Here is a 23,979-nt window from a genome sequence, read left to right on the forward strand (position 1 = left end):
GGTGGGCGGGGGCGGCGGGGCCGGGGCGGGGTCGTCCGGAGTCCCTGAGGCACCCGGGGTGGCTGGGGCCGGGGCGCGGCGGGGCCGCCGGGTTGCCTGGCGCTATTTGTTTGCGGCGCGCGCGTCGCTCCGTCCGCCGCACGGCAGGGCTACAGAGGCAGGCGGGTGGACCCGTCGGGCTTGCGCCGGGCCGCGGTCCTCCGTGACCGCCGAGTCGTCGTCGTCGTAGTCGCCGCCGCCACCGCCTCCGTGAGCAGGACTGCCTCGCGCTTAGGGACTGGGATCAGGTCCCGACTTCCTTGGGCCGCCGTGTCGTTGCCAAAAGGCTGGAGCCTGAGTCCTCAGCCCCTGGCCATCGCCCACCTAGCAGCTTCCCCTCCTTTCTCTTCTCGAGAAGTTAATTTAACAATAACAACAATACGTACAAAATCCAGATGTTCCTCGCGCTGAGCCCCAAACGGAGAGAGAGAGAGAGAGAAATCCTCCAAGCTGGAGGAATTTATTTTTCTTGCGCTTTGCTTCTAACGCTGTGGCCCGGGCCCCGGCCCGCGGGAGCGCGTCCATGGGACCTGGCCGGGAGCGCAGGGCCCGGCCGGGGCGTCCCGCGGTGTCACTGCCCGTGCTCGCGTCTCTCTGCAGCAGCGCTTTGCGGGGCTGTCGGCGCGTCTCTGTCTTTCTTTCCCTTCCTTCTTCCCTCCCCCTCTCCGAGGTCTGGGATGCCGGGTCCAGCGACCTTTACAGGGACCCTCGCTGCGCTTTGGGCGCGCTGAGGTGCAGGGTGGCGCCGTGCGAGGCAGCGCCCCGGGCCTCCCCGCCACCTTCCCGCCTCCTACCCCGAGCGCCGCCGCTGGGAGCCCTGGCTGGCCTTCGGATCCCAGCCCCCGACCTGGACGCCCTGGGCCGCTCCCTCGGCCGGGCCGCCGCCCTCCGCCGGTCACCTGTTCCCGGCCTTCTGGCCTGAGCGCCAGCGCTCGGCGGGCTGGCCGGCAGAGGGCCCCGTTGGTCCAGGAATCTGGCACCCGCCCGGGCAGGGAGAGGCCGCCTGGGCCGAGGAGCCCTGCAGGTGTATCCTGTTCTCAAAGAAAATAAAATATTTTCATGGGAAACTTTCCCTTTGTGTTTTTCTTTCTCCCCCTTTCTTCTCTCTGTTCCTTTCTTCTGGGTCGTCTTCCAGGGTCAGCCCGGTGTCTCAGTTCCCTGGGGCCCCCACCCGCAGCCCTCTCCTGGCTCCAACTGTGGGTACGGCCCTGGGCCTGGGCTGGCACGCCACGGCACGCCATCTGTGCAGCCCGTAGCCTCACCCGGGAGGGCAGGAGGGAGGGCCACAGGTCCGCGGTGACTCACCGTGGCCTTGTCAGCCAGCTGTGCTTCCCTGCTCTCCGGCCCAGCGGAGGCTCTGCTTCTTGGGCTTGGGACACACCCTGGGCTTGTTCGGGCTGCAGCGGCTTTGTCCCTGCTGTGATCCGATTCCTGGAGACGGGGTGGCGCTGGGTCTTGGCCTCTCCTTCTCTGACCTATCTCTGGGCTTTGTGCCCTGGAGAAGGTCAAGGGGCTCTGCTGCTTTGTGTGCGTGTGTTTCAGCTCTCTTGCAGACAGTAAGTCCAGGCTGGTGCCAGGCGCATAGCAAGGACTTAAGTGCCGTTGTGGCTTCTCTGGCCAGGCCCCCTTGGCCCTGCTTCTTGGCTCAAAAGGACCCATCAAGGGAGAATTCCTGAGTCCTGTCCGAGGGCAACTCTCCATGTAGCTGCCCTGTGGGAAGTCCAGAGGGCAAGCGTGCTGCCTTTGGGGACAGCTGGCATTGCAGAGGGCAGCTAGGACTCTGTTTGACTGATGGAGAATGAGCACCTTCCTGAACTAGGGGCTGGGGGGCATCCTGGGTCAGGGCAGGCCAGGTTCCATCTGGGCTGCTGGAGGCCTTGGGCCCCCCTTAAGTCAGTTCCCAAGATTGGGCTGGGGAGGGGAAGCAGGGTACAAAGGGCTCCAGGCTGGGTTGTGTGGAGGCCTCTCCTGCTGTGGTTCCTGGCCCAGCAAAGGCAGGGGGTGGCCCAGGGCATTAAAGGCCAGGCGGGGTTGGAGCTGGAAGGGGGCTGGGGTGGCCCTTCCCAGCTCCAGTCCAGGAAGCAGGGAGAAGGGGCTGGGATCTAGGGCCGTTTTCTCCCTTCCCCCTCTCGAAAGCTCTGCCTGGCACGGAGGCTCCCGGGCAGGAACGCGGCTCCAGTTACAGCCCAGGAACCCGGAGACGAGAGGCTGGCCTGGGGGAGGGTCACGTGGACCCACGGGAGCCCTCCCTGCCTGCTCCCTGAGCTGCAACCCAACCCTGGCTGGCGCCCGCTGCCTTCCTAGAGGCCTCCGGCCACCAGGCTGGACCCCCTCTGGGGAAGAGGCTCCCCCTTGGCCTGGCCCTGCACCTTGGCCTGGCTAGCAGGTGGCATCTCCATCTGGTTCTCCCATGGCTGTGTCCCTGTGCTTCCTCGCTGGCCTGGCCCCAAGCCCTTCTAGACAGAGGGGTAAGCAGGGAGGCCGGCCCGAGGTCCTAGGGAGGACTTGGGGTGCAGACTCAGACCCTCTCCCCAAGGTTACAGCAAGAGGGTGGGCCTGGTGGTGGTCTGAGGATGTGGTTTGTCCTCCATTGGGAGGCCCTTCTCGCTTCACCCTTGCTGGGTTGTGGTCTCAGCTGAGATGGTAGATCCGGATTAGACGCCGGGGCTGCTCCTCTGCTGGGCCCAGACCCTCTGGATATGGAGTCAGGGCTGGGCCTGGGCCTGGGGGCTGTTCCTGCCCAGCGGGGTTTGGACCCCCACCCCTGGCTGCTAGGCTGCCTGGCTCCCTGGCACCTTGCAGCCCTTTCCTTAGGGGTCCCGGGCTGGCTCGGGACAAGGGCTGAGGCTTCCCACTGGAGTTCTTCTTTAAAGACCCTGAGGCTGTTTTGTGGTGGTGGCCCTTGCAGTTTACATCACTCAGGAAACATTTGCAGGTTACTTTGGGGGGCACGATGGTGGGAGGCCAGGCCCTGCCAATTTGCCCCCTTCTCTGGGCCTCAGTAGCCTGGAGGCCTGCCTGGAAGAGGCATAACCAAGGCTGGCACTGAAGGATTGTTGAGGTGCCCCCGGCCATGGCCCCACAGCCAGCCATCGGGGCTGGAAAGGTGCTTGGAACTGGTCCAGAAGCCAGGCTGGAGGGAGTGACCACTGTGAATTGTGGGCCTGGTGGGCCTCAGGGCTGGCCGAGGCTTTTTGTTATTGGCTGTAACTCACGTCCTGTAAAATCCACTCTTTTAATGTATACAGCCCTGTGATTTCGAGTACCTCATTTGCCAGGCCATGCAGCTCTCACCACTGTTTAATTCCAGAACATTTTCCTCACCCCAGAAACCTCACACGCATTAGGCAGTCGCTGCCGGTTCCCCTCCCCCAGTCCCTGGCAACCACTCATCTGCGTTCTTTCTCCGCGGGTCTGCCTGTCCCGGACGTTTCCTAGAAATGGAATCCTATGCCGTGTGGCCTCCGCGCCTGGCTTCTCTCACTCAGCATCACTGTTGTAGCACGCGTCAGTATTGCCTTCTTTCTTACAACTGAGTTAGACTCGACTGGAAGACTCTCCGAGAGATTTTTTGACCCGTTCATCAGTTGACGGACATCTGGATCGCTTCCACCGTTTAGCTGTGATGGATAATGTTGCTGTGAGCATTGGTATGTGAGGTTTTGTGTGTGTGTGTGTTTTCAGTTCTTGGGGTACATACCTAGAAGTGGAGGTACTGGTAACGCTGCATGTGATGTTTTTGTTTTTGTTTTGTTTTATTGAGACAGAGTCTTGCTCTGTCACCCAGGCTGGAGTGCAGCGATGTGATGAAGGCTCATTGCTGCCTCCACCTCAGAGGCTCAACCATCCTCCCGCCTCAGCATCCCAAGTAGCTGGGACCACAGGCACAAGCCACTAATCCTGGCTAATTTTTTTAAATTTTATTTTTTGTAGAGACGGGGTTTTACCATGTTGTCCAGGCCGATTTTGAACTCCTGGGCTCAAGTGATCTCCCGCGTCAGCCTCGCAAAGTACTGGGGTTACAGGCATGAGCCCCTGCTCCCCGCCTGCATTTAGGTTTTTGAGGCCCTGCCAAACCCTTCTGGATGCAGCATTTTACATTTCTGCCGGCAGCACAGAAAGGCCTGTTTCTCCATTTCCTCGCCAACACTAGTTTTCTGTTTTATTTTCTACTGCAGCCATCCTAGTGGGTGTGGAATGGCACCTTGTGTGGCTCTGATTGCATTTGTCAGGTGGCCAGTGGCGCTGAGCATCCTTTCGTGGCCTCATGGGCCATGTGTCTTCTTTGGAGAATGTCCATGCAGCTCCTTTGCCTGTTTTTAGTGGGGCTGCTTGTCTTTCTCCTGTTGAGTTATGAGAGCTCTTTACATATTTGGATCTCTCCTTGGACTGAGGAGAACCTTGTCTCTAGACCTGTGAGCCTGTGGGCACTCTTACCCCTGCACGAGGAGCCAGTGACACCCTGGCAGCCCCACTGGGTGGGTGGGGGCAGCCAGGACATCCCCCATTTCCTAGAGCCTGGTGTGGGGCAGTTCTGGGTGCTCGGGACTCTCAGAGGAGGCTGCGGAGAGGTTGCTGTCGCGGGCGTGGGGAGGGGATGTGTTTCTCACATTAGTGCCAACATCAGACCCCGCAGGGTCCAAGAGGGAGGCCGCCGGCTGTGGGCAGGACATACCCTGCCTGGTCCCATGGCTCTGCCTCTCTGAGCATCAGGCCTGGGGCACAGCTGGCTGCCTGGACGAGGGGCACCTGTGGGTCCCTGGCAGGGCTGGAGAAGGAGGGGTGGGCCTGAGGTGTGGAATCATGGGGCTGTGTGGTGGGCAAGAGAAGCCTGGGAAGGGGCTGGCAAGAAGGCGGCATCTGGGGTGACCCCTTGGCTGGGGCCTGGGTCGGGTGCTCTGAGCACTGTGGGCCAGGGGGTTTGGGAGCAGCTGAGAGCTCAGGCTTAGGTTTGGGCAGGCGCTGTCCTGGAGACCCGCCCCCTCCAACAACTTAGGACACCCCAGGAAGCACATGGGGCCTGGCATCAGGAAAAAAGGCCACACAGAGTGCTCTGGAGGGCCAGAAGGGCAGGGAGGAAAGGGGCCAGGCAGCTGCCTTGTTTCGAGAGATCATGGAAGTGGCTCAGTGGGGCAGACCTCAGCAGAGGGCTGAGAAGAGAGGCCCTAGGGGGCCAGGGGACTCCCTGGGGACTTCTTAGCATAGAAAGGAGAGGACGGGGCAGTGGAAAGTCGGGGCATTTCTCCAGGACTCCTGGCCAGGGACCCCGTGGCCAGTAGAGGGACCCAGGTGCCTGGCTTCCCTGACAGTGGGGCCGTAAGTGGAGGGCCTGGAGTGTCAGCCTCATGGCCCCTGCAGGCACTGGTGGCCGTCCTCCTTCCTGCTCTGCACCCAGGGGCCTTGGAACCCCCAGCCTCTCCCTGCCCCACCTGCTTGGGGGTCCTGGCTCCCTGGAGGGTGTGGAGGGTGTGCAGTAAGGACGGAGCAGCAGCGCCTGGCCTCCCACAGCTGAGGGAGCAGATGTCCTGCCCACAGCCGGTAGACGTCTGGTTGGGGAGACAGCTGGCCTCATCTTGCTCCTGCCCTGCTGCAGGCTACAGAGGGCCCCAGTGCCTGCCCTGGCCTGGGACCTTCCGCCGGCTGCTGGGATGGCCCGGGCTGGGGGTGCCCTGCTCTGGGGTTTGGTCATCAAAGAAGCGTGTGGGTGACTCTTCCCCTAGGAAAGAGCACACAGGCACGGATACCTCCTGGAGGCTCTGGACCCTGGGGCAGGGAGGAGGTGATGCCTGTGGGAGGGTGGGGGCTGCGGGAAAGCGACACCTGTTGACAGGCCTTGGTCGCGCCACCTGATCCCGGCTGCGGCACGGGCTCCCTTTGTGCATTGTGCTAGGCAGTGGGGTCAGGACCGGTGCAGTTGTCTCGGAGCAGGGTGGCTCCCACAGGAGTGTCTGTGGGACTGGGGACTGAGCCAGGCCCCCGGAACCCAGAAGGCCAGCCAGGAGTGGGGGTTCCCCAGACCCCATGCCTTCTGGCTGGAAGTTGACCTCTGATGGGGCCGACCCCAAGGGTCAGGTGAGGCCCTTGGGGCACAGTGGTGCCATCTCCCCTGTGCTCCCAGGGCCTTGCCTGTCCCTCGAGGTCGGCCCTGGCTGCTGCTTCTTGCAGGAAGCCCAGTGACTGCTCAGATGCCTCCTTCTCTCCTTGGTTGCTCAACTCTGGGGTCGGCCAGGAGGGTTCCCGTGGGGTCTCTTCAGATGCATCCTGTTCTCCCTGGTCGCTCAACTCTGGGATCAGCCAGGAGGGTCCCCTTGTGTTCTCCTCAGATGCATCCTTCTCTCCCTGTTCGCCCAATTCTGGGATTGGCCAGAAGGGTCCCTGTGGGGTCTTCTCCAAGCTGCATTCTGTGTGCCCCCCTACCCCAAGACTCCCTCAAGCATGAGGCTCTCCCTGCCAGGTGAATCTGTGTTACTCATTCACCTGACAGCCCAGCCCTGGGTCCTACAGGACCCTGACTCTGGCAGGGCTGTGTCTGCACTTGTGGCCAGACGTAGTGCAGTGCAGACGTGGCTGCCAGGCTGCCGCACCTTCCTGTGTGTGGATGGTAGGCCAGGTGTTGATGGCCCCACCAGAGCAGCCATGCAGAGTGCAGCCCCGGCGGGGATGTGACCCTGGTTTTCCTTCAGGGGTCATTTTCAAGCACATCCGTGGTCCAGGCCAGGCAGGGTGGCAGGTGACTGGGGATGGTGTTGCTGTGCCTGCTGACCTGGGTGGCACTGGGCTGCCCCGGCTCCGTGACCTGCAGCCTGGGCCCTCCCTGGAGCCTGTCGCCCTCCCGGCGTGGTCCTGGCTGGCTGGGCACCGCTGCCTGCCAGAGGAAGCCCAGCTGTCCAGCTGGCAGTTGCAGCACCTCAGGACCGGTGGCCGGATGGGACGATGGAAAAAGGCAAGCCGCAGGCTGCATTTGTTTTTCTTAGCGATACCTGAGGTCAGTGCAGCCAGGGGAAGTGGGCTGGAGGTCTGGCCCAGGAGGAGCTGCTGCCAGAGCCTCCCAGAGCTGGAGAACGTCAGGGCCGGCATCCCTCCTGGCCTGATGGGGACAGAGGCTGCAGCCCTGGAGTCACTGTGGGTGGGGAGGGGAGCCAGGTGGACTTTGGGATGCCCCCTCTGTGACACCCACAGTAGAGTGATCTCCAGAGGGGATGACAGTGTGGGAGGTGACACTGGTGGCTGCTGGAAGGTTGCATGGCTCTCGCTGTCCTGCTGACCAGTTGTGTGGGTCTGCGGCTGTCTGGGAAGGCCATGGGGGGCTGTGGTCACTGAGCACAGAGGCCTCCTGGAAGCTTCTGCTCTTCACCTTTCCCCCAGGAGTCCTGTGTGCAGCCTTGGTTGCCTGTCTTGCAGCCCACAGACCAGCCATGCCCCCTCTGGGGTCCAGGACCCTGCCCCAGAAAAGGGCAGTTAGCCCAAGTGCCCTGGGGAAGCTGGGCTGGCCTCTGTGGTCTGGTTTGGGGGACCCCATGGATGCTGCAGACACAGACAGGGCAGGGCTTATTCCAGGTGCTGCCGTGGGACACGGTGCTTTCAGCAGGGTGGAGGGGGCGTTTCTGTCAGGCCGGAGGATGCCTCGCCTGGCAGGCACCTGGGCATCTGCACAGGCCACCCCTGCCATCCTTGCAGCATGTGTCCCACCTCCTCCTGGGTGCAGCTGGGCCCTGGTGGCATTACAGCCCCGAGGGACACAGCAGACGTGCTTGGGCTGGAAGCTGGGCTAGGGGTGGGTTGATTTGCAGACCACGGGAGGGTGGAGAGTTGATCTCAGCCCTGGTTTCTCAGTGCTAGAATTTGTTTTGATTTTGTTTCACACAGAAATTAAACGCTGTCTGCAGGACTGAGGTTTTGCTGGCGGGGCATTGTGGCTTCTGGAACTGCAGTCTCCTCTCCCTCTGTCCCAGCCTGGGGAAGAAAGCTGGGTCCCGGTCAGGGTGGCTAGACCTGCTGGCAGGAGGCAGGGAGGTCGGAGGCTGGCCTTGGTGATGTGTGCTCCCTCCGTAGGACTTCCTGTCTATCGTGCTGGGACCCGGAAGGAGCCTGTGGCTTTAGGGACCGGGCAGTGTGGGGTGGCTAACCCTGTTTGTCTCGGGTTCTCTCTGGGGACAAGGCCCATTTGCCTGCCCTCAGGCTCAGGGCAAGGTGTCTGAGTGTCTGGGTCCTTCCAGGGTGGCCCAATCCCCAAGCAGCCAGGACATGGCAGCATCAGGCCTAGCCCGAGGAGCAGGGGGCCGTCCCCAGACTCAGCACCATGTGTGCTAAGCTCCACTCCTGTGGGGCTGGGGAATGGTCTCCATGGAGCTTCTGCAGGGGTCAGTGCTCACCACCACGGCCAGCTTCCAGGGCTCAAGGAGGTGGCCGGGTCACCGTTCCCTGGAGCCACCTCCCCCATGGTCCCTGAGACCAGCATGTCTGCGGCCCCATCTGGAGCGTGGAACTGTTCTGTGTGCCCTGTGGCATGGCAGCCGCAGCCACGTATGGGTGTTGAGACGTCTTCCTTCTCTCCAACTGGCCTGTGTCCTCCTGCATGGCTGCACCTGGAACAACAGTCAGAGGTGGGAGGCGGCTGGGGCTTGAGGGGTATGGGTGTCCCGTGGAGCCGTCGCCATCCGGGCCCTTCACCGGGGAGAGCAGTCATGAACTGGTGCTGCTGTGGGCCTGGCAGGGGTGCCGCCAGGTCAGAGGCCGCTTTCAGGTCCCAGCCCTGCCTCTGCACTCACAGGCTGCACAGGCCGCTACACTGTTTAATCCCCTGAACCTCAGTTTCTTGCCGGTGTAGCAGAGTAAAAAACACACTCACCAGGTAGTTTAGGACATGAAGACACGAGACACTGGAGAGCATAGATGCCCGTTTTCAGCAACAGGCCCACAAGACTCAGAGGCTTTTCTGCTTGAAACAACTAAAGCTGAATTTTTACATGGATCTTACGTGTGTACATGCATGTATATGTATGTGTGTGCATGTATATGTGTTTGCGTTTGGATGGATGTGTGCATGTGTGTATACATGTATGCATGTGGGGGGTTGTGTGTCTGCACGAGCGTATGCGTGCATCTCTGGGTTTATCGGTTCATATGGGTGTGTCTGTGTGTACACATGAATGTATGGGTGTATCTGTGTGTATGGGGGGTTTGTGTGGGTGTGTTTGTTCCTGTGGATGTGTGTATGCATGTGTCTGTGTGTATGGGTTTATGGGTTTGTATGGGTTTGTGTGTGTACACATGTGTGTCTGTGTGTATGGGTGTATCTGTGTGGGGGGGTTTGTGTGGGTGTGTTGTTGTCTTTGTGCATGTGTATGTGTATATTTAACTTTGTAAGTGTCAAAGAGCTGATGAAATGGTTGGTAGGGATCTCTAGAAATAGCAAGAATAGATGCTGAACAAGGAAGTGTGAAGTTGGTTTGGTCTCATGGGATGAGGGTGCATAGTAAAGGCCAGGGTCCGCTAAGGAGAGAATACTCAGAGGAGACCCTCCCACAGCCCCAGGTGGCCCCCAGGGCAGGGCACAGCCACCACGTGTGCGCTGAGGCCTGAGTCACCAACGTGGTCCCAGGCCCTGGCCTCATGCTGGGTTTTGGGTGGCCTGGCTCTGGGACTGCAGGTGGCCCTAGAAGCCTGGCTGGTGTGCACATAATGAGGTCCTTTCCAAAATCTGTGCTAGTGTCCTGGGACTGCTGTCAGGCACCACAGACTGGCTGGCCTAAAACAACAGGACTTCTGTCTCAGGTGTGAAGGCCAGAAGTCTGAAATCACAGCGTCCGCAGGGCCATGCCCCTCTGGAGGCTTGAGGGGAGGGTCCTTCCTGCCTCTTCCAGCTGCCAGTGATGGCTGCGAACCGTGGGGCTCCTTGGCTGGTGACTGGCCACTTTGCGCCCTGCCTCCATCTTCACGTGGCCCTCTCATCCGCCTCTGTGTCTTCTCCTTTTTCTTATAAGGACAGCCTCCGCTGGCTCTAAAGAGCCCACCGTGTCTGGGATGATCTTGCCTTGAGATCCTTATCTCAGTTATTTCTGCAATGCCTCTTATTCCACATAAGGCCCCTGACTGAGGTTGCATTAGACGCATTTGGTGAGGGACGCCGTTCCACCTACTGTAGTACCTTTATCCTCTCCTTCAACTTGTTTCTGCCAACTGTTTCCTCAGTACAGTGAGCAGCCCGGGGTCAGAGCTAACCAGGCCTGCACAGAAACACAACGGGGGCCTCGAAAGACAGCCGCAGCCCAGGAAGCGGAGCAGCGGTGCTGAGTGTAGCGGCTCTCCTCACTCTGCCTCTAGGAAGGAAGACACTTGGGGATGGCTGCAAGGCTCGGGAAACCACAAAGACTGACCCAGCAAGTTTGGAAAAACCAAATAGAGCTAGAGGGGGAAAAAAGTAAGTAATGGCCTGATTTAAAAGCAGATTAGAAACAGCTGAAGGGAATTAGCACACCGGCAGATAGGTCAGAAGAAATTACCCAGAGTATACCAGAGAGGCGGTGAGATGTCAGACAGAGGGCAGGACACCTCAGCGACACGGGGAGGCCATGCTGGAGGCAGCCAAGAAGGGTGCGGGAGTGGGACAGGGCTGATATGTATGAGGGGAGAGGACGAGAGTTTTCCGAAATTGAATAAAGCTGTAAAGAACATTCCAGAAGCCCAGTGTCTTCCCAGGCCAAAAGTAAAAATAAGTTCACCCTGGAACATGACACATTAGAAGCACACAGCATGCTGGGCATAGTGCCTCATGCCTGTGATCCCAGCACTTTGGGAGGCTAAGGAAGGAGGATCACTTGAGTCCTGGAGGTGGAGGCTGCAGTGAGCCAAGATAGCGCCACTGCCCTCCAGCCTGAACAGAGCAAGACCATGTCTCAAAAAAAAAAAAAAAAAAAAAAAAAAAAAAAAAAGGGTGCAGTGGCTCATGCCTGTAATCCCAGCACTTTATGAGGCTGCGGTGGGTGGATCACCTGAGGTCAGGAGTTTGAGACCAACCTGGCCAAAATGGTGAAACCCTGTCTCTACTAAAAATACAAAAATTAGCTGGGTGGCCAGGTGCAGTTCCTCACGCCTGTAATCCCAGCACTTTGGAAGGCCAAGGTAGGTGGATCACCTGAGATCAGGAATTCGAGACCATCCTGGCCAACATGGCAAAACCCCGTCTCTACTAAAAATGCAAAAAAATTAGCCGGGCGTGTTGGCAGCCGCCTGTAATCCCAGCTACTTAGGAGGCTGAGGCAGGAACAATCGCTTGAACCCAAGAGGTGGAAGTTGCAGTGAGCTAAGATGGCGCCACTGCACTCCAGCCTGAGCAACAGAGCGAGACTCCATCTTAAAAAAAAAAAAAAATGAAAAACTGCACAAGATTGAAGACAGAGAATCATGAAAGCCATCCGAGAAAGAAGAATACAGATGAAGCATGAGGACACCAACAAGCTGGTGCCAACCTCAGGAGGCGGAGGCCCTGCTGCATAACAAGATGCAGGAAGGAGTGAGGGCAGAGCATGGGCTCTGAAGGTGCCAGGAGGGAGTGCTGACTGATAAAACAGTGTCTTGTTGGGCCCCCAACTGGAGGTAAAACACGCAATTAGCACATAACTCAGGGTGGGAGTGTCGATGGGAGTGTGTTCTCTGGCCCTGTGCTGCCCAGGTAGAGAAGGCACTGACCAGCATCAGGCTTAGGTAGGTCACAGACACATGGTATAGCATTGAAGGTGACCGCGGAAATTACAAAAAAGACTATGCAGCTTCAGATGAGCAGAGGGAAAATGTGGAATAACAACAACAACAACAGCAACAAAAACCCAAAAAGAAGAAAAGTGGATGAAAAAACCCAGGACAGGCATGGTCAACAGAAAGGATGAGACGAGAGTAAACTGAGGCCCCAGACCCTAGGGGATGAACTGCTCCAGGCGAAAGGCTGGGTTGATTGGAGTGTAGTTAGGGGTTAGTCTAATTTCCCTGTAAGAGACACTCCAAGGACGGAGGATTTAGAATGTTAGAGGAGGGGAGAGAACTCACCAACTCAGAGGGCTTAGGGCACAGAGGGAATCTCGAGAGAAGAAGGAGGAGAGGGCCAGATGGTGAACCAGACTCTGCAGCATGACCTGAGTCTGTGACTTGGTCTCTGTTTGGCAGCCTGAGATTGTGACTCAGGCTCTCTGTGGCAAACAGAAACCTAGGCTGTTACTGGGGTCACAGTCCCCACTATAGTGAACTGGAGCTGTGACTCCATCTTTGTATGTGAACTGAGTCTGACTCAGGCCCTGTATGGTGAACTGAGGCTGTGACTCAGGCTCTGTATGTGAACTGGGGGTATGATCTGGGGTCTGCTTGGCAACCTAAGGCTGTGGCTGGGGTCACAGTTTCCGCTATGGTGAACAGGGGATGTAACTCAGGCTCTGTGTGGTGAACTGGGGCTGTGACTCAGGATCTGTATGGCAAACTGAGCTGTGACTCAGGCTCTGTATAGTGAACTGGTGCTGTGACTCAGACTGTGGTGAACTGGGGCTGTGACTCAGGCTCTGTATGGTGAACTGGGGCTGTGACTCAGGCTCTGTGTGGTGAACTGGGGCTGTGACTCAGGCTGTCTATAGTGACCTGAGTCTGTGACTCAGGCTGTCTATGGTGACCTAAGATTGTGACTGGGGTCACAGCCCCCACTATGATCAGCTTGAGCTGACCTGAGGCTATGACTCAGGCTCTGTATGGTGAACTGGAGCTATGACTCAGGCTTTGTAGAGCTCCGTGAGGCTGTGACTCAGGCTCTGCATCGTGACCTGAAGTTGTGACTGAGGCTACAGTTTAGGAGCAACTGAAATGATGACAGTGATAGCTTTAAGTGCACATTTTAGAAGAGGAGAGAAACTAGAACACACAGTACTGTTGAGAAGACAGAGAGAGAACTACAGGCCAACATGAAAGGAAATAGAAGGAAGACATTGGAAATAGTGCCAACAGTAATTACATAAGAGTAGACATGCCGTAGAGATGACAGCTCACTTCTTGGAAGTATCTGAGACTAATCCAGAAAGATGAGGCTCATTGCATTAGTTTCCTGTCTAGGGGAATCCCTACAGATTCTTCAGACAAAAACAGGAGAAAGCAATTAATAGATTCATGACAATAAATCTGAAAATTTAGATGAAACTGACAAAATCAGAAAAGAAAAGTAATAGAAACTAAGTCAAGATACAGAAATATTCATTAATCCTATAATAATTAAAGAAAATGGGGCATTGAGAATATAAAGTGCAGCAACATTGGAAAACATCTGAGTTCCCAAGGGATTAAGCACAGAGTTTCCCTGTGACCCAGCAGCTCCACTCCCAGGTGTATACCCAAGAGAAGTGAAAACATATGTCCACACAAACACATGTGTGAATGTTCATAATGGCATCAGGTATGAAAGCTGGAAAATGGAACAACCCAGGTGCCTCTCAGCACGTGAATGGATGAGCACAACGTGTTCCGTTCACACAATGGAATAGGATTCACCCTTAGGAGGGATGTTCTGACACAGGCTGCAGCCCGGATGAACCTCGAGGACATTGTGTTCGGTGAAATAAGCCAGCCACAAAAGGTCAATGCTGCGTGATTCCACTTAAATATCCAGGATAGGCAAATCCATCAAGAAAGCAAGTGGATCAGGGCTGGGGGAGTTTCTGAGGAGATGGCAGGCCCTGCCTCTGACTGTGGTGATAGTTGCCCATATCGGTGAATTCACAGCGAATCTTGCAGTGGGTGAGTTTGTGGTGTGTGAGCTGCAGCCTGACCCTGCTCCACTGTGCTTGGCTCTGTGGTGCCATTGCATGTCAAGGGTTAGTAGCAGCCCTGCCACAAGCACGTCCTTTGGGGCCATTTTCCCAACAGCGTGTGCTCACTTCCTGCTTGTGTGTCACATTTTGGTAATTCTTGCAAGATTTCAAAATTTCTCATGATTATATCTGTTATGGTGATCTATGGTCAGTGATCATCGCTGTTGCTATTGTAAGTATTATGAGGTGCCGTGAGCCGTGCCCATGTAAGACAATAAACTTAATTGATAAACGTTTTATGTCCTCATTGCTCCACCGACAGTCTATTCCCCATCTCTCTCCCTTTCCCCAGGCCTTCCTATTCCCTGAGACACAACAATATGAAAATTAGACCAATTAATAACCCTACAGTGGCCTCTGAGTGTTCAAGTGAAAGGGAGAGTCGCATGTCCCTCACTTTAAAGCAAAGAATGATTAAGGTTAGTGAGGAAGGCGTGTCCAAAGCCAAGACAGGCTGGAAGCTGGGCCTCAGTTAGCCAAGCTGTGAATGCAAAGAAGTTCTTGAAGAAAATGGAAAGCGCTACTCCAGTAAACATACAAATGGTAAAGTGAAACAGTCTTATTGCTGATATGGGGAAAGTGTGAGTGGTCTGGATAGAAGATCAAATCAGTCACAGCATTCCCTTAAGCCAAAGCCTAATTCAGAGTAAGGCCCTAACCCTCTTCAGTTTTATGAAGGCTGAGACAGGCCAGGAAGCTGCAGAAAAAAAGTTGGAAGCGAAGAGAGGTTGGTTCACGAGGTTTAAGGAAAGAAGCAGTCTCTGCAACATAAAAGTGCAAGTGCTGTTGGAGATGCTGCAGCACGCTCTCCAGCAGTTCCAGCTAAGATCACTGATGAAGGGGGCCACAGCAACAACAGATCTTCAGTGGAAATGAAACAGCCTTCTACTGAAAGATGATGTCATCTGGGACTTCCATAGCTAGAGAGGGGAAGTCAATGCCTAGCTTCAAAGCTTCAAAGGACAGGGTGACTCTCTTGATAGGGGCTAATGCAGCTGGTAACTTTTAAGTTAAAGCCAATGCCCATTCACCATTGCAACAATTCTATGACTGTTAAGAATTACGCCAAATCTACTCTGCCTGTACTCTAGAAATGGAATAACAAAGATGTCATCGAGATGACAGCACATTTGTTCCCAGCCTGGTTTACTAAATATTTTATGCCCACTGTGAAGACCCACTGCTCAGAAAAAAAAGATTCCTGCAAAGTATTCTTGCTCATTGGCAGTGCCCCGTTCACCCAAGAGTTCTGGTGGAGATGTGCCAGGAGATATATGTTGTTTCCATGCCTGCTAATACAATGTGCATTAATTCTCCAGCTCATAGATCAAGGAGTCATTTCAACTTTCAAGTCTTATTATTTAAGACATTTCATAAGGCTACAGCTGCCATAGACAGTGATTCCTCTGATGGATCTGGGAAGAGTCTATTGAAAACCTGCTGGAAAGGATTCACCATTCTAGATGCCTTAAGAACATTCATGATTCACGGGAGGAGGTCAAAACAGCAACATGAACAGGAGTTTGGAAGATGCTGATTCCAGCCCTCAGGGATGACTCTGAGGGATCCCAGACTTCAGGGGAGGAAGTCACTGCAGATGTGGTGGAAGCAGCAAGAGAATGAGAATTGGAAGTGGAGCCTGGAAATGGGACTGAATTGCTGCAGTCTCATGAGAAAATGTGAATGGATGACAAGTTGCTTCTTATGGATAAACAAAGAAAGTGGTTTCTTGAGATGGAATCTACTTCTGGTGAAGATGCTGTGCACATTGTTGAAATGACAACAAAGGATTTAGAATTGATATCAATTTAGTTGATAAAGCAGTGGCAGGGTTTGAGAAGAGTGACTCTAATTGTGAAAGCAGTTCCACTGTGGGTAAAACGCTAGCAAGCAGCATCACTTGCTATAGATAAGTCTTTCACGAAAGGGAGAGTCCATTGATGTGGCAAACTTCGTAGTTGTCTTGCTTTAAGAAATTTCCGGCTGGGCGCGATGGTTCATGCCTGTAATCCCAGCACTTTGGGAGTCCAAGGCAGGCGATTCAAGAGGTCAGGAGTTCCAGACCAGTCTGGCCAACATGGTGAAACCCCGTCTCTACTAAAGATACAAAAAAAAAAAAAAAGACATTTCCACAGCCACCCCAAACTTCAGCAGCTACCAGCATGGAGGCAGACCCTCCCCCAGCGAAAAGATGACAACTCAGTGAAGCTCAGATGATTGTTAGCCTTTTTTAGCAGTCCAGTGTTTTTAACTAAAGTATATGTATTATTTTTAAAACATAATGCTATTGCTCATTTAAAGGCTATAGTGTAAGCATACCTTGTAGAAGCACTGGGAAACAAAAAAACTCATGTGATTTGCTTTATTCTGACCTTCTCTTTATTGCGATGGTCTGGAACCAAGGCTACATCATCTTCAAGGTGTGCCTGTGTATCTCAGTAAAGCTGTTCAGAAAGAAAAGAAAAAAGAAACTGGATCAGAAAGGAAATCTTTTTGCCAAGAATAGCTCAGTCCTTAGATGGCTTCATGGCCAGTTCTTCAGAACAAACAGTTAAGAAGATATAATTCTCATCTGATAGAAACTCTTCTAGGAAAATTAAACAGAAGACCCCTCACACAGGCACTGAAACTCAGTGGGAAGAGCTAGAGAGAAGAAAATCACAAACACAGATGTGAAAATCCCAGGAAGACACTATCAGAAGACATCTAGCCCCATAGAAAAGGATGGAGCCCGTCCTGGCCAGGTTGAGTCTAGGAAGACAAACTTCCACAGAACATTGGTCAGTTTCTGTAGCTCACTGCAACAGTGAGGCTGCAGTGAGCTGTCATTGTGCCACCGCACTCCAGCCTCGGTGGCAGTGTGAGACTCTTCCTCTAAAAAAAAGGAAAGGAAGGAAGGAAGGAAGATGAGAGAAAAGTCATAACTCAAAAGATGTAGGGATGACATTTGATAACATTCAATTTTCATTTATGATTTTTTTTGAGACAGAGTCTCACTCTTTTCGCCCAGGCTAGAGTGCAGTAGCATGATCTCGGCTCACTGCAACCTCTGCCTCCTGGGTTCAAGCGAGTAGCTGCGATTACAGGCGTGCACTTCCATGCCCAGCTGATTTTTATATTTTTAGTAGAGACAGGGTTTCACCATGTTGGCCAGGCTGGTCTCAAACTCCTGACCTCAAGTGATCCTCCCACCTTGGCCTCCCAAAGCGCTGGGATTACAGGCGTGAGCCACTGCGCCTGGCCTCATTTATCATTTTTAAAGGTTCTTAGCAAACTAAGAACTAAAGGGCGCCTCTGTGGCCTGAAACGGTGTGTGGACGTCCGGCTTCATGCTGAAATGTTGAAGGCATTCCTCTGAAGATGAAGAACAAGACCAGGATGGCTGCTGCCACCTTTATATAAACCGGGGTGATGCAGATTGGTTTTTTTGTTTGTTTTTAGATGGTCTCAGTCTGTCACCTAGGCTGATGTGTGGTGGTGTGTCTGTGGCTCACTGCAGCCCCCACCTCCCAGGCCTGTGCCATTTGTTGAGTGTGGAGCGAGTTCCATGGATTCTGGATAGGCCATCTGTGCGCCGGCACAGCTCACAGCTGTGTGGGGAAGAATGTGCTTCCTCCATCTTTGGGTCTTTGCTTGGTCCGGTGCAGCCACAAACACGTGCACCCACATGCAGCCCTTGCTGAGCTTATCCACCCACTGCTGGGCTCTGCTTGTCCACTGAGCACACCTGGGGCGTGACTCGGCATGGATTCACATGGGGTGGCTGGCTGCTCATGGACCACGTGACACGCCACAGAGCGTGTGGATCTGATGTTCCCAGCTGCTTTCCTGCTGTCTCCAGCACCTTCCTATAACAAGGCTGTGTTGAATGGCATGCTGGGAAGGTACAATGCACGTGCAGGCTGTGCTTCCAGAAAGATGTGATTATATATGTAATTGTCGGGCATCTTAGTTTACGCAGGCTGCTATGGCAAAACACCACGGCCTAGGAGCTTGTAAAACACAGAACTATGCTGCTCACAGCTCTGGAGGCTGGAAGGCCAAGGTCAAGGTGTGGCAGATTCTGTGTCTGGTGAGGTCACTTCCTGGTTCATAGACAGTGCCTTCTCACTATGTCCTCACATGGCAGAAGAGGCAAGGGTCTCTCTAGGGTCCCTTTTATTTATTTATATTTTATTATTATTTTAACCACAGCTCACTGCAGCCTTGGCCTCCCAAGCTCAAGCGTTTCCCCCGCCTCAGCCTCCTGAGTAGCTGGGACCACAGGCATGCACCACTGCGCCTGGCTAATTTTTAAATATTTTATAGAGACCAGGTCTCAATATGTTGCCCAGGCTGGTCTCGAACTCCTGACCTCGAGTGATCCTCCCGCCTTGGTCTCCCAAAGTGCTGGGTTTACATGCGTGAGCCACCGCACCCAGCCTGGGGTCCATAAGGACACTAATCCTGTTCATCACCTAATCACTTTCCAGAGGCCCCACCTCCTAATGCTACCACTTTGATGGTGTTAGGTTTGACCATATGAATTTGGGGAAGACACAAACATTCAGACCACTACAGTGGATGATTTTTAACGTTTCCTAGATACGTCAGTCCGGAATTCCAGCCGTGGAAGAGTGTCTCCCCGTGTCCTTGACAATATTCTCATCAGACATTTGATTTGTGCTTATTAATTAACGAAGCATAATGTATCAATATAGTTTTTTTTCTTGAGATGGGGTCTTGCTGTGTTGTCTAGGCTGGTCTCCAGTTCTTGGGCTCAAACAACCCTCCCGTCACGGTCTCTGGAGCAGCTGGGAAGGCAGGCACAGAATGTCTTGGAGTGGGGCCGAGTGTCGGCTCATGGGTTTGAAGAGCCAGTTGGTTTCCTTCCCTTGGCCTGTGGGTTTATACCCTTTGTCTGTCTTCAGTCGATTCCTTTGTTATTGGTTTATAGGAAGAGATACGCATCCAGACACACACACACACACACACACACACACACACACGTGCACAGCGCCGGCCCCTGGTCTGGGGTGTGAGTTGTAGGCATTTGCCCCAGATGTAATTTGTCTGTTGGTCTCTGGACTCTGCGCTGCCTCTTTTTTGTTTTTTTGCTATGCAGAGATTTTTACACTTTTAAGTAGTCAAATATATTCACTTTTCGGTGACTTGTGAGTCTCACAGAAGAAAGCGTCTCTGTTCTGAGGTTGTGTTGGGAACCACCCCTCCCTTCTTCAGCCCTTCTGTGGCTCTGTCGTGTGGCAGACAGAGAGCCCCACCTGGGAGCCCTGCCTGTCCGGAGGGTCTGGGCCCCCTCTGCTGGGCCCAGGCTCTGAGATCGTCCATCCTGTTCCCCAGCATGCCCTGTGGGGCCTGTGGTCTGCCTGTTTATCCTCCGACCTGCACCCCCTGAGGCTGTGAGTCCCCTCAGTTGGCTATATGTGGAGCCCACCCTGACAATGAAGGAGGCATGGGGCAGGGGTTACCCAGGGTGGGAGAGGTGAGGGGGCAGGAGCTTAAGAAGGCCATGGCCAGAGCAGCACAGAATTCAGTGACTACTCCAGGGAAGGGCATAGCCCTCGGGCCTCAGGCCATCCCTGGCCACTCCTGGGCTGGGGCCACCCTCCCTCCACACCCTTCTGCCAGTGCCGACGGCCCACCCTGCCCACCCTGCCTGGCCTTGGATCAGGGTCAGTCACCTGTAGCTGCATTTAGGGAGTTGCCTCTGATAGAGGGGTGTCCTGGGGCCAGAGGGGAGGGCAGCTGCCCTGCTGTCTGCCTGCTTCAGGGGTGCCCTAGGGAAGGCTGGAGGACTCAGCTAGTCACCGTCAAACCAGCTCTCAGTGCCCCGGTGTGCTCGGGCCTCACACTGACCAGTGTGGGCAAGGTGGTGGGTCACAGGGAGAGGGCAGGGCAGGCTGATATCCTCAGTCCCCATTGACAGGGAGGGAGGGGTGGCTTGAGTAGATGGGGTTCCTCCCCCTCCTCCTCCTCCCCTGCCCTCTTACCTTCCTCCTCCTGTTGTCCCCTCGTCCCCTACCCTCCTCCTCTCCCCTTTTCCCCTCCCCCTCCTCTTCTTAGCGCCCTCTGCCTCCCCTCCCCCTGTCCCCTGTCCACACCCACAGTTGGGTTTTGTAGCTTGTGGAGGTCCCATGCTGGCCTGGCCGTAGGGGTTTTCTGGGACAGTGGCTTGGGGCTCGTGGATCCTGGCGGGTCCAGGCCTGGGGAGGCACAGGTGGGAGGCTATCGTCTTCCTGAGGGCTGTTCTGGTCACAGCTGTGGTGTTCCGTCTGGGGATGGAGGTCTCCACCTGCAAGCTGCCCTTGTGTGTGAGGTGTGGCTCTCCTGGCCCTACTCCCCAGCCTGCCTCCCGCCCTAGCCCTGTTCTGTGTGCCCAGCTGTCCTGGGACATCCCATCCCTAGCCCTGGGGCTTGGAGGTATCTGTGCATGGATGCCCACAGTGCCGCCCCGTGCTCCTGTCCTGACCCCTAGGGCATCTGAGGGGACCTGTGTGCACTGCCCTTCCTTCCCTCACCCAGGCCTCTCCCAACCTCAGCCCACGGCAGTGTCCAGGCTCGGAGAACTGGCTGGTCCCTCCTGTCCTCCCCATGGGACCCGTTATGCTACATGGGGCCTGTGCCTCGGGGACCTTAGGGATTTGCTAGAAGGGCCCTTGGGCGGCTCCTCTACCCACTCCCTGGCAGCCTGGCACATAGGTATGTGTCCTGAATCCTGGGCATGGCCTCTCCAAGTGAAGACCCCCTCCGCGGCACCCCTTGGTGGCTCACTGACTGGTGGGGGGCCGTTGCAGGTCCTTCTGCCTGCAACTCTGGCTCAACTCCGAGGGCTCCCAGGGTCTTAGGCTGTCTCTGAGCATCCTGGAGGAGCAGACACCAGCTTAGGGGGCAGGACGTCAGCTTGGCCAGGCAGGGTATCTCAGCACGCCCACCAGGCAGGTGGCTCCTGTGGAGGGGCTGTGGGGTCCTTCCTGGGGCCTCTACCTGCTCCCCCTGTGGCCTGCGCCTGTGGCCCTGGAGGCAGGTGCCCCTCAGTAGCCTTGGGGTCACCTGTGTGGCCTTGCCTTTGATGGGGTGTGATAGGGAGCCTCTTGGGCCCCTCCCCTCCATACCCCTGGGCAGGACCTACTCCCTCGGGGTGGGTGGTGGGGTCTAGCAGGGCCATGTGAGGGTGTGGGGGGAGCCTTCCCAAGCTGGCACCCCGGTGGCTCCCAGAACGTCCTGAGTCTGCTGTTCTCTGCTGAGTTCTGCTGGGGGTGGGTTGGGCAGCATATGTCCAGTGATGCTCTCGGGAGGGGCCTCCGAGCCCTGTCCCTGTCCAGGCGGGTGCCCTCCTAAGGGCTGGAGGGTTGAGTCTGGCTTGAGGTGGCCGTACCTGGGGCCCCTGACATTCAGTCCACCCATGTGGGGACACTGGGCTGGCAGGTCTGACACACAGCTGCAGAGCATGCCTGGTCAGTCCCAGGATAGACAGGTGACATGGGGGCGGGGTCAGGGTTTGGGGTTGAGGGCTCTTGGCTCAATATGGGCTGGGCTGTGCCAGGGCGGGGTGTGAGGGAAGCCCTGTGAAGTGAGCCCAGCAGCAGCAGCAGGTGAGCCAGCAGCCCGCTGTGGGGAGGGGGCACCCAGTGGGGTGGAGCCGGGTTCCTGGAGCAGTTGAGGTTGGGGATGCGTCCTCAGTGCTGGGGGCTGGTGCAAGGCCTTGTTTAAAGATGGAGGGTGGTGTGCATCAGCTCAGAGGCCCCCAGGGGTGGCCTATGGGGATAGGTTAGCTGAGGTCTGTCCTGCAAAGGAGGATGTCCAGACTTGGTGAAGTGAGGGGTAGAGTGTCAGAGAACCAAGAGCCACTTCCCAGTGCCACACCCAGGCACTGAGGTGGGGAGGCCTCAGCCAGAACCTGGGGGCATATGCATAGACTGCAGGAGTGCTGGGAAGCTGCAGGGGGCCACAGGACTGTGGACATCCCAGCAGGTCATGGCAGAGGGTAGGGGGACCTCAAGCGGGGTCCTGCGGGTCAGCTGGGGCCAAAGAGGGTGGAGGATGTGGCAGATGCCCATCAGGCATAGCTTGGGGTTCAGGCTCCGGAGCCTCCTCCCTGCCCACAGCCCTAGGCGGGGCTGTCCTCTTGCGTATGTTGTGTGTGTTGTGGGGGTCTTATCTGTCCAATGCAGCCAGAGTCAGCTAGACTCCCTGAAACTGTGGGGGTCGAGTCGGCAGCAGACAGCCCTGTGGTTGCTGAGACCATGCTCGCTGGAGTGGGAGCCATGGGTGTGCAGGGGGCCAAGGCCCTTCTCGCCTCCCCCTCCCCTGCCTGGCTCATCCTGGATTCTTTCTGCCCCTCTCACCCCCGGATGGACACGCCTGTCCCCTGTACCCTGGCCACCGAGACACCTGGCCAGGCTCCAGCAGGGCTTCCTGGGGCCGGGCTCATGCTGGCCTCTCTGTGCCCAGGCTGACAGGCAGCGAGCCCCTGACTGTCCTTCCGCTGACCCTGGAGCCAGAGGCGGCCGCCCAGGCGCACTACAAGGCCTGCGACCGGCTGAAGCTGGAGCGGAAGCAGCGGCGCATGTGCCGCCGGGACCCGGGAGTGGCAGAGACGCTGGTGGAGGCCGTGAGCATGAGTGCGCTCGAGTGCCAGTTCCAGTTCCGCTTTGAGCGCTGGAACTGCACGCTGGAGGGCCGCTACCGGGCCAGCCTGCTCAAGCGAGGTGAGTGTGGCCGGCCCGGCTCTCAGGAAGGCCCCAGACAGAGGTGGCAGCCCAGGCCTTGTCCATATCCCAAGAGGCCCCATTCAGGCTGCACTCCTGGGGACTCGGGGCCCAACCTGCCCAGAGCTCCTGGGCCTAGGCCCTGGAAAGGGCAGCCCCTGGACCTCCCTGAGTGCTGCCTGCCCTGCCCTGCTTTAGGCACAGGCACAGTCGTTGCTGGTGGCCAGGGCATGCTGACTCGGCCTTTGACGGGGCCCCAGGCTACCCGGGGCTGCCCCAACAGCCCTCAGCTGCCAGATGGCCCAGTGCCCAGTGGGCTATGCCTGTGCCGACTCTCCTCCTGCCCCTCCCACCCTCATGAGGGCTCTGCCGCCTTATTTCAGCCACCCTCCCACCCAGCCTCCTCCCGCCCCCTCCCAGGGGCTCTCCATCACCTATTTCAGCAACCCTCTCACTTCAGCTTCTGGAGTAGCTGGGGCTGCAGCCATGTGCCACTGCACTGCATAAGCTTGTTTAAAAATTGGGGAACCAAGGCCCAGGGCAGGGCAGGCCTTGCCAATGGCCTCATGGTGAGGCTGGGAGGTTTGAGACCCTGATGGGGACTGTGACCACAGAACCAGAGCCATGGCCATGGCGGGCTCTGGTTTCTCCCCCCAACTAGCCCTGCGCCTGGGACACCTGGGCGTTTCCTACCCTGTGGTGCCCAGGGCACACCCACACCCTGTCCCGAGTGCAGCACCAGGAAAGATGTTCTGAGCCCCTACATGGGATTCATACTCTTGGGGTGGTTTGGCTGCAGGACAGTGAAGGGGGAACTCTGGGCAGCCTGGGCTCACTGACCGGCCTTTGCCAACCCCAGGCTTCAAGGAGACTGCCTTCCTCTATGCCATCTCCTCGGCTGGCCTGACGCACGCACTGGCCAAGGCGTGCAGCGCGGGCCGCATGGAGCGCTGTACCTGCGATGAGGCGCCCGACCTGGAGAACCGTGAGGCCTGGCAGTGGGGGGGCTGCGGAGACAACCTCAAGTACAGCAGCAAGTTTGTCAAGGAATTCCTGGGCAGACGGTCAAGCAAAGATCTGCGAGCCCGTGTGGACTTCCACAACAACCTCGTGGGTGTGAAGGCAAGTGGGGTGGGGCTGGTGGGGTGGGAAGGGAGGGCCAGAAAGAGTGTCAAGGGGATGGGGGTGGGGCCTGGGGCTGGTGGGGTGGGAAAGGAGGGCCAGAAAGAGTGTCAGGGGGATGGGGGTGGGTCCTGGGGCTGGTGGGGTGGGAAGGAGGGCCAGAAAGAGCATCGGGGGGTAGGGGTAGGGTGCAGGGTTGGGGGCGGGGCTGCAGCAGGGTGGGCAGGCACACAGTGGAGTGGCCCCCTGCAGGAGGGTGGAGGCCGTGCAGT

At 56.6% G+C, this 23,979-nt stretch overlaps 1 protein-coding gene across 1 annotated transcript in view; it reads left to right on the forward strand.

Moving 5' to 3' along the window:
• Positions 1-23,979, forward strand: part of WNT9A (Wnt family member 9A) — a 29,498-nt gene that overhangs the window by 206 nt on the left and 5,313 nt on the right. Inside the window, exons 2-3 of the mRNA XM_030812761.1 lie at positions 22,329-22,585; positions 23,445-23,707. Coding sequence (XP_030668621.1) covers positions 22,329-22,585; positions 23,445-23,707 — 520 coding nt within the window. The remainder of the gene's footprint in view (positions 1-22,328; positions 22,586-23,444; positions 23,708-23,979) is intronic.

The sequence above is a fragment of the Nomascus leucogenys genome, chromosome 5 (genome assembly GCF_006542625.1).
Source record: "Nomascus leucogenys isolate Asia chromosome 5, Asia_NLE_v1, whole genome shotgun sequence".
Classification (NCBI taxonomy): Eukaryota; Metazoa; Chordata; class Mammalia; order Primates; family Hylobatidae; genus Nomascus; species Nomascus leucogenys.